This window comes from Anolis carolinensis, chromosome 1 (genome assembly GCF_035594765.1).
Source record: "Anolis carolinensis isolate JA03-04 chromosome 1, rAnoCar3.1.pri, whole genome shotgun sequence".
Taxonomy (NCBI): Eukaryota; Metazoa; Chordata; class Lepidosauria; order Squamata; family Dactyloidae; genus Anolis; species Anolis carolinensis.
Window position 1 is genome coordinate 145780417 of NC_085841.1, and position 15540 is coordinate 145795956.

Here is a 15540-nt window from a genome sequence, read left to right on the forward strand (position 1 = left end):
GGAAGTCCCATAGTATCTTTGCGTGCTCATTTTCCAATACTTTTGCAGGTTTGTGATCCCACCAGTTCTTTGCTGCTGGGAGGTGGTACTTGAGGCATAAGTTCCAATGAATCATTTGGGCCACATAGTTGTACCTCTGTTTGTAGTCTGTCTGTGCAATTTTCTTACAGCAGCTGAGGATATGATCAATGCTTTCGTCAGTTTCCTTGCACAGTCTGCATTTTGGGTCAACAGCTGATTTTTCGATCTTGGCCTTAATTGCATTTGTTCTGATGGCTTGCTCCTGGGCTGCAAGGATCAGGCCTTCTGTCTCCTTCTTCAGGGTCCCATTCGTGAGCCATAGCCAGGTCTTCTCCTTATCAGCTTTTCCTTCAATTTTGTCAAGGAACTTCCCATGCAATGTTTTGTTGTGCCAGCTGTCAGCTCTAGTTTGTAGTGTGGCTTTCTTATACTGGTTTTTTGTCTGCTGTGCTTTGAGGAGTTTCTGATTTTTGACTTCAATCAAAGCAGGTTCTTCACTTTGCTTTACATATTCTGCCAGGGCATGTTCTTCTTCTTTGACTGCTTGTTTGACTTGTAAGAGTCCTCTGCCCCCTGATCTTCTAGGCAGATATAGCCGGTCAACATCACTGCGAGGGTGCAGTGAATGATGAATGGTCATGAGTTTTCTTATTTTTCTGTTCAAATTGTCCAGTTCCATCTGTGTCCAGTTTATGATGCCAGCAGTATATCTTATGACATTATGACGCCAGCAGTATATCTTGACAATTATTATTATTATTATTATTATTATTATTATTATTATTATTATTATTATATGACACAGCAAACAAGATAGATATGCTGGATTTCGGATTATTATTATTATTATTATTATTATTATTATTATTATTATTAGAGCTATTATTTACATGGGTTGGAAGTATGGCAGACATAGTGCCCCTGACAATGACTACTTTGTGTCACATTCTCCCTCACTTCTCTACAATATTACCCATGTTTTCTCAGTGGCCTGTTAACAGTCGCCTGTGATGGTAAACATACTGGAAAGATCAACATAAGGAAATGTATTAACTGATTAAACATTGGAGGATAAGAAGTCATACAGGGCAGTGTTCAGGAACAGCCCCATGTTGATACTTGTGCGCTGTTCCAACATTGCCATTCAGTTCCCCTGTCTTTTATATAAGCATTCTGGTATCATTTACCAGTCTTCTTCCATTATTTTTTAAGCAGTTCTGCCTACTCTACAATGTCCCCAGGAAGTTGTGAGAAAGACTCATGGGGAACCAAGAACTAGACTGCTTTAACTGAAATGATATTTGCTGCAGAAAAGTAGTTTGCATGCTCAGTAAAGAGTTAGGCACTGATTACAGGGTGTTTGAAAAAGAACTCCCTATTCACCATTGAAATTCAATGGTGAATAGGGAGTTCTTTTTCAAACACCCTTTATTTAATGATAAAATGCTGTTTTGGTACTTTTCCATATTTCAAATTCAGAAAGATCGTTGTATATTGAAGAAACAAAAGTCCATACAACCTTCTGGAACAGCTACCCCAGTTAGCAGGACATTTAGCCCCTGTTTTTTTCTGCTTCCATAAAGTCTGTGACTACATAAATAAGAGAAAACCCTCTGTTTCCTTTCCCCCTTAATCAATTATCTGGTTTCACAATGTAATTCCATTTTTAAAAATCAGATGTCCTCATGCTTTCCTTCTAGGTCTCAGATAACCCAGTGGCTATTGCTCCAGCTCAGTATATATGTGCCCCAGACAGCAAGCACACGTTCTTGGCTGCTCCTGCTCAGTTACTGCTTGAAAAATACCTCCAGTACCACAGTCATCGCTTTTTCCCTCTCTCCGTGAGGAACTACAACCATCCAGTTCTATCTGTGGACTGTTATCTTAATTTAGGACCTCAGGTAATAAACCAAACTCATTCAAAAACACATGTTCGTTTTTTACCATCTAGTTGGTCTAGAAGTTTCTGATCAAGTCTCTGATGGGAGAGAGGCTTTTATCTGTATGTCCTTTCCACTACTGTTTTTCCCTGCCCTTCTTTGTCCAGGAAAACTGGGTGCTACCAAGAATGGGCCAAATGGGTGGTGGCGATACGGGTGTTTCCTGATGCTGGGAAGAATACTTAACAGGGAACACTGCCTGGCTGTAACATTTCTCAGAGTTGAAAACTGGTATTACTGCCTAGGTCAATCATGGGCAAACTTTGATCCTCCAGGTGTTTTGGACTTCAACTCCCACAATTCCTATCAGTTGGTAAGCTTGCTGGAATTTTTGGAAGTTGAAGTCCAAAACGCCTGGAGGGCTGAAGTTTGCCCATGTCTGGCCTAGATGTATACGTAGGATCCCTTCTCCCTATATTGTGTTATTAATGTGCATTGGGCCTTGCAGAGTACAGTCTGGTGGGTTCTTACTCCAAAAAGTTTACAGACTAAAACTTGATGCAGCAGAATGAACAAAGGAAGGGGAGGTGGGGTTAAATAGCAGAAGCATACCCACTTAAGTTTGTTGCACATACTTAGGCTTTATAGGCTCCTGTACAAACCAGTCAAGAGGACAGTTATTCTCAGTGTGTTGTTAAATTATTTAGGAGAGTGGCTGCATGGCTTCTGTTGATAGAATATCAGATTATTTGCTATTGGATCAACAAATTCCTGCTTGGGCTTCAAATAGAATTTGTCTATGGTCCAGACTAAGGGACCATCTATGTATCAAAACAGCAATGTTGACCCAGATCCAGGTACTCTGGATCACAGGTACCAAAGTCTGATTGAGACCTAGTGGATATCCACAGCACAGCTCCAAGATGGTCCAGCAGATCAATAGAGTCTGCACAGCCTAGTGGTGCTGGAACCAGTTCAGTGCTGCTGAACTGCCACTCTTCCCTTCTCCATTGATCTGATCTTACTGTAATGGCAACCACTGGGAATGAAATGCTCACTGCCAGTAGTGATGCTAGCCAGAGCACCAAAGAGATGCAAGAAAGCGAAGGAGGAAATGCTCTCTTCTCTCCTTCCTCAGATCACTTTGCCACTCTGGCTAGCATCACTGCAGGCAGAAAGTGGCAACCACCACTAATTTTGTGGCTAGGTAATTATATATTTTAAAGTATTTGCCCCCAAACTCTGGTTACACTTGTGTTTTATGATACCCAAGAAAATATGAAACTGATGCAGAGATGTTCCTTTGGACAAGTAATTCATAATTGTGTTTTAGACAAAGAGGGGAATCATCCTGCCCATCCCTTTCTTCCCTCTTTTTACCATCAGACTGCAATTTGCTACGTCAGCTCCCGGCCTCATTCTTTGAACGTTAGCTGTTCTGATATGATATTTAGTGGACTCCTGCTGTATCTTTGTGATTCCTTTGTGGTAGCCAGCTTCTTGAAGAAGTTCAATTTCCTGAAAGGTAAGAAGACATTGCTGGCCCATATTGAGATGTGTGCCAAAAAGGAAAGAGGGAGGGATGGAAGATGGAGACAGGGTAACAATCTTATCTGGATTCATAATCTCTCTCCCTTCTACTTCAAATATATGGGTGTCATAATATGGAGAGCCTGTAGTTTTGTGTCCTCATTACAATAGGGCAGAACTCAGGAATGGTTAGTTCTCCAGCTGTTGAGGCATCTACTATAGCTGACACAACCACTATTGAGAAATGATAGTGTTGGCACTTTGGGATGCTACAAATTCTCCTTCTCTGCAATAGAAGATGGCTATTCACAGATTAATGGATCATATCCTAATAGACGAGTATAAGTTGACCTGATGTGTCAGTCAAGGGCAGGTTTCGTGGTCAAAATTACGGATTTTGCTATGATCCAAAGATAAATTGAGGGTAAAGGTTAGAAAGAAACAGAAATGGGAACACATATTTTCCTCCCCTTTTAAAATGCATAGATGGAACATACTTAGGAAGAGCAAAAGAGAAAGAGGGAATCTTTTTATTTAAGGGATTACAATTGGAATGTGTGTATGAATTGCATTGCTGAACTTAAAATATGTACATCAGCAAAAACACAAATGAGAGGGATACAAATAAGAAAAAAGAATGAAAATCTAAGCTGGGAACAAAGGAGAGAGGAGAAGAGCAAGAGAAACATTGCTTTATTAGGGGACCAGCTAAAAGGCAGTGATCAGAAGTAGAGGCAAGCAATGCTCCTATTCCTCCATTAACTCTTTGCTGCTCAATAAAGGAAGAAAAGGACCCCCCTCTTTCATCACCACACTGCTCCCTTTGAAGCATCCAAAATGACAGAGAACATAGAACATTTGTAGTATTGACCTATGGATCAGTTAACTCCGTTTTTAGGATACACACATATATACATATATACACACACATATTATTGTGGCAGTTTTCAGTTGAGATGAGGAAAAGGACTGTTGGGCCATATGTAGCCTGTTGCCTACCACATTCATTTGCGTGTTGGAGTCGCTATGTTTAACATTATTGTGTTAATATGATCTTTAATGTTAATTATTTCTATTTGTCTGCATTTTAGAATTGAAAGTCATTGCTAGGCCAGTTTTAGGATTCACAGGAATGGATGGATGGATGGATGGGAAAATGAATGAGAATACTAGTAACACCAATGACAGCACTGGTAATATCAATAATGGCAATCCCCACAGGTGCCACCTTATGTGTCATTTGCCAGGACAGGAACTCCCTGCGTCAGACAGTCGTCCGGCTGGAACTGGAAGATGAATGGCAATTCCGACTAAGAGATGAGTTCCAAACAGCCAACGCCAAAGAAGACAAGCCTCTCTTCTTTCTGACTGGGCGGCACATTTGATGGGAGGTGATCAGAAATATTTATTCTGGCTGCTCTACGTGTTTGCTGACAATGAAAAAAGATGATGGGAAAGGACTTTAATGTTCAGAGAAATTTCTCAGAAGAATTATGATGTAGGAACCAAAATGTAGGCAGTTCAGAAATACTTGTATTAAAATTGTATTTTATTTGATCAGTTTATGTTTATAGTTGAAAAGATTTTTGTAACTTTTTTAATTTAAATGAACTTCAGGAGGTAACTCGTGCTGTATTTAGACTGAGTGGGATGGGGAGAGGGATGCCTTTCATTCTTGCTATGATTGAAATGTTTCCTCACCTGCCTTTTTTGTGTGTGTTGTATATATTATACATTTTTCCAAAATGAAAGACTTGTGGCATATTATTATTTCCTCTCCTAATTTCTGTTAACCCAAAACTCAATATATTAAGGTAAAGGTTTTCCCCTGACATTTAAGTCTAGTTGGGTCTGACTCTGGGGGTTGGTGCTCATCTCCATTTCTAAGCTGAAGAGCTGGCACTGTCCGTAGACACCTCCAAGGTAATGTGGCTGACATGACTGCATGGAGTGTCGTTACTTTCCCACTGGAGCAGTACCTATTGATCTATTCACATTTGCATGTTTTTGAACTGCTAGGTTAGCAGAAGCTGGGGCTAACAACGGGAGCTCATCCCACTCCTCAGATTTAAACCAACGACCTTTGATGAGCAGGTTCAGCACCTCAGCGGGTTAACCCACTGCGCCACTTGGGGTTAATTGGGTGTTAACCCAGAAAGAACCCAATATATTACAAATGTTATAATCGGAGGCTTTGATCCTAGATGATCAGCCAATGCAGTAGGATTCCTGTAATCATGGAACCCATATCTGCAATTTTGCTTGCCCACGTCAAGATAAAATGGAATCTAGGAATTTGCTATGTCCTTCGGGCAGTTCTATTGTATGCTTCCCTGCTGAAGTTACCACAGGGTTGCCTGGAGAATCTAGCACATTCCTAGATCATCCAGCTCTCTAGAAATTCCTAGGTCTTTCAGAGATGATTATGGTGTGCTGAGACAGAAAGCCAGGTCTTTTAATTGTGTTTAGTCATATCTACCGTTTCAGGTAAACACAGTCCATTTGGGAATGAATCCCTATAAATATGCGGTGGTGATGGTCTTGCAGTAGAGCACAATATTAAATCTGCAGAATTTTTTGAAGCTGAGACCCTATCTACACTGCTATATGATGCAGTTTCAAAGTGCAGTTTAACTGCATTGTATGACAGTATAGACTCTTAGAGTCCAGTCTAATCCAGTTAAACTGCATTATGAGACTGCATTTTATGACAGTGTAAATTGGACCAGAGATTCTCATTCCAATTGCCATACAGAAAGGAAAAGGATTTTTGTGCTTTTTCTGAAATAAAACACCCATCCATTGAACAGTTGGAGACATGTCTCCTTTCCCCTCTGTAGATTATATCAGGTGCTTTCCAGTTCTTGTCACTTCCAGGAATCCAACATTGCAGTGCCATAGGAAACCTCAGGGAGGCATTCAATTGCTAGAGAGAGCTGGAGGACCAGAGAGGCTCCTGGATAGACACAGACTAAAGAGGTCTCCGCAAACAATGTTATCACTTACTAATACCAAAAAACAATGTTATCGCTTACCAATACCAAGTTTGAGAAGATAGCCTGGCTCTTCTCTGACTTCCACTCTGCTGTTTATGAGCAGTTGAATGACCAAGAGGCAGTACAATGCAGTATGATAGCGGGATCATTCACACAACAGAATTATGGTACTCGATTTCATTTTAACTGCCACAGTTCCATCCTTTGAATTGCTGGGATTTATAGTTGGGGGGCATTTCGAATTCTCTGCCAGAGAGCTCTAGTGCCTCACCAATCTATAAATACCAGCATTACACAGGATGGAACTCTGGCAATTTGAGTGGAATAATAGCACTATGATTGTGTAATCTGAATGGATCATTGACTTGTGTGCATGTATTGGGGGTGGCTTTAGACATTGGGGATGTGGCCGAGAGAGAGAGAGTTATGCAACTGTCTGTTAGATCTACATCTGTGTCACTAACAGAATCCAGCTCCTGTTTTGTGTTAATGATGAATATATTATATAGCTATATAGAACTGCTTTGGACAGAGTGCTAAAGAGAACATTACCTGGGAAATTATTTAGTGTCAGACACACAGAAACAACAATGAGGTATGCCAGAGTATGGCAGTGCACATTCATATGTAATTCTCTCATGGTTTGAATGGGAGAACTTCTCAGCAGTGTGCTTTATCTAGTCTTAAGTTAAAACTGACTTTCCATCCTAAACACATTGTTAAGGTTAGTACTGCATAATTTTAAAGATGCAAACATTTGCAAGATGTAGAAATGTAAGTAAGTAAGCAAATTAAGTAGTACTTGTTTTTGTTGATAATTATGGTTTCTATTTCCTTCCAGTTTTTTGTGGGAGTGGTGATTTTGTTTGGTTATATGCTGCGACTGGAGGTATCCATCAGTAGGAATTTTCTTCAGTTGGAGGTACAGTATTTCTAAAGAGATTTTGGGGAGCTGCAGTGTGTGCATACATCCCATGCAAAATGATATTTGGAGCCTGGAAAAAATTCTATGACTGATGGAGGGTGATTATACCCCTCGTTAAACGAAAGAGTGACAAATGCAGAGCATATTTCAGATTCTGCCAGAAAGAAACAGAAATAGAAACAATGACTGTTCCAACCTTGAAAATGTGCAGTTAGCTATCATTGAGATCTGCATCCATTGCTAAGTGGAACATAAGAGATTCTTTATAAGTCTGAGCACTCGTGGGGAGATAAATATCAGGACAGCTGGTATATCTATCTGCTACTGTGAGGACACAGGAGTGGGTCGGGGTGTAGTAGTGAACCTCCTGTTCCTTTTATCTTCATTTCTGCCACTGGTCTTCATTGCTGAGCAGGAACCTTTCCAGTATGAAACTATGGCCCAGCACCAGCAGAGCTTATCTCCACATTAGAGCAGCTGTGTGTTCATTGCCTTCATGATGATAGATTTAACAGCCTCTCGCTGCCCTCAAATGATAGTATTAAAATGGTAGTACTAAAGCTTGAGACCCACACAGTGAAAAAAGGCAATGTATTAATCATAGGTGACATGCATATGTGGGTGGAACATGATCCAGAGTTGTAATAATTTGCAAGTTGAGTCTTAGTGATAAATACATGCAAAATCTGCTTTAATTTTGTACTGCAGATACTTTGCTACTACTTCTAATGGTCCTGTTTGAAAAGCATCGGTAATATATTGGCACACTAGCTAGTTGGTGTACTTTTTTCACCCAAGGTCACTCAGTGATGAAGGCAGGCAGACAAAATCTGCCTGTTCTGGATAGAGCTGCTTACAGTAGGCTCATCATATCTGCTGGGTTTTGGTTCTAGGATCCTGCCGTGGACATAAAAATCCATGGATGCCCAAAACCCCTTATGTACCATTGTGGAGTAACATGATGTCCCTTAAAAAACATGGCAAAATCAAGATTTGGATAGTTGAATCTGTAGAAGCAGAATCTGTGAATACAGAGAGCCAACTGCGTTTCTCCGCCTTCAGGATACCTGTGTCCACTGAGTTCTACCTTTACTGCCTGTGCTGGCATAGTTATATCACTAAGGCTGGATCTACACTACCATATAATCCAGGTTATCAAATCATATAATCTACATTATCGGCTTTGAACAGGGTTATATGAGTCTATGCTGCCATATAATCCAGTTCAAAGCAGACAATCTGGATTTTATATGGCAGTGTAGATCCAGCCTAAGGCACATATATGATTCTGGCCATTGTGCACTCCAGTATTTCTTGATGCTACTCAATGTTCCGCTTCTACAAGGGTTTTATTATTTCTCAATATATTTTGTCTGACTGCTTGAAATGATTGGTTATTTACCTGCATAACCTCCCAGAATCCTTTTGAGCAGTTATGAATACAGCTAAGCTACTACTACTTACTACTACTTACAATCTCTACATGGTTTATTGTTTAGGGCCTACATAGAGATCATGGAAGTTCCCAAGTTCACTTACCCATAAGCAGTGGCTGGGATTAACAGAGATGCATTCTCTGGTCAACTGAGACATTATTGCCTGATGTTTCCATCCCACAACTCCACACAAACAATCTCCAGTGTGGAGGAGGATTTGCATAAGGGGTCCTTTTTCTGCCTATTATGCCACAGGTTGCTGACAGGAAACATGAGGCATCTACTTCTTGATCAAAGGGAAATGGACCTTGGTTGAACCCAACAATTGTTTACCTGTAAGAGGAATTTGAGATCATATCAGGTTCTGCTAACTGTCTGCACATGATCCTGTGGAATAGGCCAGGTTGAGAGTGATTGGCTCAAGGGCACCCAGTGAGACAGGCAAAGCACCTTAACATGCTCCTTCAACATTTTTAATGTTCCACAATATCAGTCATGTACTTAAATGGCCCAGACAGTTTGAATCTAACCGTTTTTCCTGCCACATTTGTCACAGAATATTGCTGAGATTGGAGTTCTTCACACAAGGTCAACAATTGCTGCTTGAAAGGAGGATAATGTCTCTCCTCCTGACTTCCTGAAACACAATTTCATGCCTCCTTCCATTAGTCCAATGATGGACATGCTTTTCATTCTATTGTTGTAACAATAGCTAGACCGCTGAGCCTTTCTAATGTAATGAACTGTGGGTGGGTCAGCTGTTCCAAAGTTCACCATAGTCAGTTAATAGCAACAGGCTTAAGTACGGGCTGACTAACACAAGCTTTTGAGTATGATGACTCTAACATATGACAAATGGCCATACTGGTCAAATGGTTTGCTTCCACGTGAGGCTTAGGCTTAATCTCTCATACCGTGTTTCCCCGAAAATAAAACAGTGTCTTATATTATTTTTTACTCCCAAAGATGTGCTAGGTCTTATTTTCAGGGGATGTCTTATTTTTCCACGAAGAAGAATTAATATTCATTGTTGAACAAAAAAAAATGAACATTTATTCTATACTGTACAGTAGTTGTCATCACAAACCAACATAACTAAACCAGACAAACTATGACTCCTGTCAAGAATTTCTTGTTACTACTATTATTTCCATATACAACTGGTATGTAAGCCTCCCCAAGTCCTTCTGGGGAGATGGAAGCGGGGTATAAAATTATTATTATTATTATTATTATTATTATTATTATTATTATTATTATTATTATTATTATTATGTACATTTACCAATCCTGCATGCTATGGTGTTTTGTTTGGCGGGTGCCGGGCATGCTTCCAAACAAAAACTTGGCTAGGTCTTACTTTCGGGGGAGGCCTTATATTTAGCAATTCAGCAAAACTTCTACTAGGTCTTGTTTTTTGGGGATGTCTTATTTTCAGGGAAACAGGGTAGCTACAAGATAGACACTGAAGAGTAATGGGATACTGATGGCTATAATACATGTATTATACTACATAAAGTCTGTAAAACTACATATAGAGGAAGGGAAGGTGTAACCCTCTAGATTTTATTGGACTTCAATTCCCATTAGCCCTAGCTAATGATGGGGGCTAATGAGAGTTGTGTTCTAGCAACATCTGGAGAGCTTTCCACCCAACTTGTAGGAGATATTTTATCCTTTTCATGTATATTGGCTTGTCACAGAACAGCTTCTGTGATGCAATTTTACTTGTTGCTCCTGCCAAATCCAGTTAACAGATCAATGAAATCCTACGTTTCTTACTTTAGAAATACAATCTTCCCAAATCTGCAGAACTTTTAAAATGTAGTTTCTTATAATCCAGAGTTAACTCCCAGTACAACAAAATAAGTATTTTTAAAATTTAGACTGAATCTCCATTTATTAAATAATGCATCCTTATCTTGATCTTAGCCCTGCTGGAACATACAATATTCCTCTCATTCCAACGTGAAAACACTTTTTTGGCGCTATTTCCAAAAATGTTAGGTTAAGAAACCATTGGTTTGTTTCACTGTTTTGGGGAAGAACATTTTTTTTAAAAAAAAATGTATTGTTTGATCCTTGAATTAGGATTAATTAACTGGTGATGGTCAGGGTAGTGATTGGTGACCAGTTGGTGTGTGTTTGTGTAATGCAGTAGTTGCCAACCTTTGGGCCTCCCGATGTTTTGGACTTCAGCTCCCACAGTTCCTAACAGCTGGTAAACTGGCTGGGATTTCTGGGAGTTCAAGTCCAAAACACCTGGAAACCCAAAGATTGGGAACCCCTTGTTGATGGTTGTAGAAATAAATAAATAGAAGCTTTACCACAGTTTCTGAATCAAAATAAGCCCTGCAGTATAATAAAATGTCACCAGGCCCGGTTCATCATGGACATCGCTAAAGCCCCCGCCTTGGGCGCAGCGCCTTCCTGGGCGCAACCAAAGTGGCGGCGGTGGTGGGCGGCAGCGGCAACCACTGGGTTACTCGTCGCAGAACCAGGAAATATTTTTGTATTCTCGCGATATTTTGCGAGATCTCACGAAATATCGCAAGATTTCTGTGAGATCTTGCGAGATTTCTGTGATATCTCGCAGAAATCTCACAAGATCTCGTGAAAATAGAAACTACTTTCTGGTTTTGCAGCAAGTGACCCAATGGTCGCCGCCGCCGCCCAGTGCCGCTGGCGGTAAGTTTGGGATGGGAGGGCGCAATTTCAGGCGGGGGCTTACCACCTAGAAAAACACTCCTGAATGTCACTCAGGCTTGTGCAACAAATAACAGTACCTTTACTGCAGTTCAAAAATTCAAACAGGGCAACAAAATATATACAGTATCAGTCTTTCTGAATTCACACAGAGAACATAGGAATAACCAGTCCCTTTAAATATGCCTCATTTGCCTTATAAATAACTAGGCTTCCGAGAGTATGGCAGCCATTTCCTCTCTGACCATTTTCAGTCAGTGCTCTCCTCCCCCTCCAAGATGAAAGTGGCAGTTCAAACCACTTATCTCTACAGCAAGCTAGAAACTGCAACCAATTAGAATTCTGGCTCATGACTGGCTCAGCCAATCAGCTGTCGCCACATGCCCTTTCCAGTTAACTTACCACATCATCGTGCCTCTTTTACAAACTCTCACACCACTGGTGTAATGGACTCACTGGAAATAAGCTGCCCAGGCTCCTGCTCACCAATGAAGGGTTGAAATGGTTAGAACCATTTTTTTCTTTATACTCTGGACAAGTGATGATGATGATATTTCTTACTGTTGCATGAGAAAACCATCCCTGGGTCCTTGGGATGTCTAGTTTACCTGGGCCAGGTCCCCACTAACTGAAGTCTCTTTTTTTCTCTTTTTCCTTCCTCCTTCCCTCTCCTTTCCTTCCTTTCTTCCTCCTACCCTTCCTTTCTTTCTCCTTTCCTCCCTCTTTTCCTTCCTTTCCCTTTTTCTTCCCCCTTCCTCCTCTTTTCCTTCCTCTTTTCCTTCATCCCTCTTTTCCTTCCTTTCTTTCCTCCCTCCCCCTTTTCTTCCTTCCTCACACTTTTTTCCTTTCCTCCTTTTCTTCCACTCTGCCTGCCTTCCTTCCCCTTTTTTCCTCTGGGAAGCCTGGCTTGTTAAAGGTACTTTGGGAAACTATGTCTCTCATGTATATAATTTGCCCCAAACATTCCATGTTTTTTCCTATGTATTCCTATTGCCTATATGTTGTGTTAACCTAATGTTTTATGCTCCTGAGGTCCCCATTCCTTCCCTTTGGGGGAACCTTGTTCCTGAACCCAAAGATGTCTTGCATCCCACACAATTGTATAGTCTGGGGGAAAGAAACTAAGCTGGGAACTTCCTCATCAAGTTCCCAGTTTCACCTAATTTTTTTGGACTTTACCTGGACATTGCAACACAATAGTTCTATTCGGGGGGGGGGGGGGGAGGGATCACTTCTCCCTGCCCTTGGGGAAAAACCAATTTCATCATTCTGCGCCTTTGATGAACGGGACCACTCGCATCCGAAGAAATCAGCATCTATACAGCCAAAACTCATCCTCTGTCATTTTTGCATGATTGTAATAATATATGATGTTTTGTTTCTCTAGGGTCTGGAATCGCCAGCCCAGCCCTATTAATGGGCCATGCCATGTTCATCTCATAAGACAATAGCATTCCTGGGTAGGGCCAGATGCCCTCAATTACTTTGTTATTTTGCCTGTTCAGTAAAAGGAACCTTATTTATTGAGGCTTAATCATCCATTGTCCCAGCCCATGCTGGCCAGTGAGCCAAGCCCCTCTTTGTGACTGGTCAGAATTAGAGGCTTGGCTGCAGCCTGCCACCTTGTGTATAAAAGGGGCTGTGGACACAAGACACAAGTTTAAAATTCATGATTAAAACTGTCTGGGGGGCCGGCTGGATCTTCAAATGTATTTTAAATTTTGACTGCTTGGTTAGCTCTACTAGCAGATCATTTCACAGTCTTGGAGCAGCCGATGAAAAGGTCCTTTGGGTGACGGTGGACACTTGGGTTCTGGCAGACTGGAGAACCTGAGGTTCTCCCCCCAGAGAACCTAAGTGTTCACGGCAGATTTTATGGGAGAAGGCAATCTTGTAGGTAACCTGGACCCAAACTATGTAAGGCTTTAAAGGTCAAGGTCAACACTTTGTACTTTGCCTGGAAACTAATTGGCAGCTAGTGGAGTGACTTTAGTATAGGTGTAATATGCTCACTCCTGGATGTTCCAGTACCTAGTCTGGCTGCCATATTTTGAACCAGCTGGGGTTTCTAAACTTGGTACAAAGGTAACCCAATGTAAGAAACCCAGCCTTGAGGTTCCCAGTACATGCACGGCCATCTTTAGGTCCTCCAAATCTAGGAAGGGGTGCAGCTGGTGTATTGGCCAAAGCTGGAAGTAAGCACTCCTCACAGTCGCATCTACCTGGGCTGATATTTGGAAAGACGGATCCAGGAGCACTCCCAAGCTGCGAACACAGTCTTTAGGGGTGGAGAGTTACTGGTTTATACACACTTCCATTAGGACCCTTGATGCCAAGCACCTCTGTTTTGTCTGGATTCAGTTTCCATCCCCCCCCCCCTTATCCAGCCTATTACCTCCTCCAGACATTCATTCAGAGGAGGCATTCTATCCTTAGCTGAGGCTTGTTTTTGAAGGAGAAATATATTTGGGTGTCATCAGCATACTGACAGCATCCTGCTCCATCTTCCAAATGATCTCTCCCAGTGGTATCATGTAAATGTCAAACGCACTGGGGATAGAAGGGCCCCTTGTGGGAAACCACATAACAGCTTTTTTTTTAGTAGCAGCTATCCCCAAGCACCACCATCTGGAATCTCCCAGAGAGGTACAACCGGAACCACTACAGTTCTGATTCCCAGCCCTCCCGCCTCAGCATCCCAGAAGGATACCATGGCAATGGTATTGAAAGCTGCTGAGAGATCTAAAAGCACCAACAGGCACATACACCCCTTGTCAATGAAGACGTAGTTCATCCACTAAGGCAACCATAGCAGTCTTCATAAACTGCTTTGAAGCCGGTTTGAAATGGGTCAAGGAAAATGTAAAGCTTTGAAGTGTTAATATTTTCATCTTTGAATATATGTTTGCTTTTAAATATCTTTTTGAGTAGAGTAATGGCAGGGGACTCTAATGGGGCAAGCACTATGAAACACTTTTCTGGGAGTAAACACTATTGAATTTGGTAGGACTTAAACCTGAGTAGACCTAAATAAGGTTGCACCATATGCTGTTAATTTCACATCCACTTTCTTGGGAGTAAAGTTTTAAAAAGAGACAGCAAATTAGAAGGTGGTGGAGGCAACAGATGTGAAGGCTGAGATAACTGCCCAGATATGCACTCAGGCTCCTTCTACATTGCCATATAAAATCCAGATTATTTGTTTTGAACTGGATTATATGGCAGTGTAGATTCATATAATCCAGTTCAAAGATGATAATGTGGATTATCTGCCTTGATAACCTGGATTATATGGCAGTGTAGAGGTAGCCTCAGTTCAGTGAAAGGTGGGTGGTCTGAACGACAGAAAACAGAGGCTATGAATATGTACATGCACGGTGGTAACAACACCAACAACAAACCAACCAACCAGTAGCCACAGTGGTCATGAGTCTGGACACAGAGTAATATGGTACATACCTACACATCCCCTTGTACTGATGCAATGGTATGATGAAACTCTGATGTAGCTTTTCCTACATATTTCAGTTTGGATTAAAACAGCTGTGTGTGGCAGTAAATATGTCAAATCAGGGTAGGATACTACACAATGGAAGTGAGATACAGACCTCATGTTGATTCACTTTTACTCTGCTTCCCAAATTGCTAGATTTGATTGCAGAATAAATGAGATGATTAACAAATTAGGACAAGATGTAATTTTTGAGAGAAATTTTAAGTTCAAACACCTTTTATAACAACCCATGCATTAGTTTCATATAAAAATGGCATCATATTATCCCACTATCCTTAGTTCTTCATTTTCTCTAAAATATATGTATCTCAAATCTTGAATGTATAATGTGTAATTTTGGCTAAATATTGGACTTCACTAAGTACATTTAGTCATCGTTATTTATTCAACACTAGCTTCAATAATCAGCTTGTACTAGACTGCTAAAAATAGTATATGTAGTTACATAACCTGGTGGAAAGATCTCACATTTTTTATGGACGAACAGTTGTATCAATAAGCATTAGTATGCCAGTCTCAATTCTGTTTCAAT

At 40.9% G+C, this 15540-nt stretch overlaps 1 protein-coding gene and 1 long non-coding RNA gene across 8 annotated transcripts in view; one reads left to right on the forward strand and one right to left on the reverse strand.

The window, feature by feature from the left end:
* The window catches only part of greb1 (growth regulating estrogen receptor binding 1), a 135338-nt gene extending 130156 nt beyond the window's left edge, over positions 1-5182 (forward strand). For 5 of the 6 annotated variants that reach the window (XM_062983699.1, XM_016996521.2, XM_062983692.1 and 2 more), the window contains 3 exons: positions 1722-1922; positions 3288-3426; positions 4653-5182. In XM_062983699.1, coding sequence (XP_062839769.1) covers positions 1722-1922; positions 3288-3426; positions 4653-4816 — 504 coding nt within the window. In that variant the 3' untranslated portion in view covers positions 4817-5182. The remainder of the gene's footprint in view (positions 1-1721; positions 1923-3287; positions 3427-4652) is intronic. The other variant, XM_016996526.2, reaches the window with a different exon arrangement.
* The window catches only part of LOC134299858 (uncharacterized), a 99850-nt gene that overhangs the window by 31932 nt on the left and 52378 nt on the right, over positions 1-15540 (reverse strand). Inside the window, exon 5 of one of the 2 annotated variants that reach the window (XR_010007102.1) lies at positions 8843-9121. The exons of the other annotated variant lie outside the window; for it this stretch is intronic. This is a non-coding gene — a long non-coding RNA (uncharacterized LOC134299858). Of the gene's footprint in view, positions 1-8842; positions 9122-15540 lie in introns of those variants that run through there. 2 annotated transcript variants of the gene reach the window in all.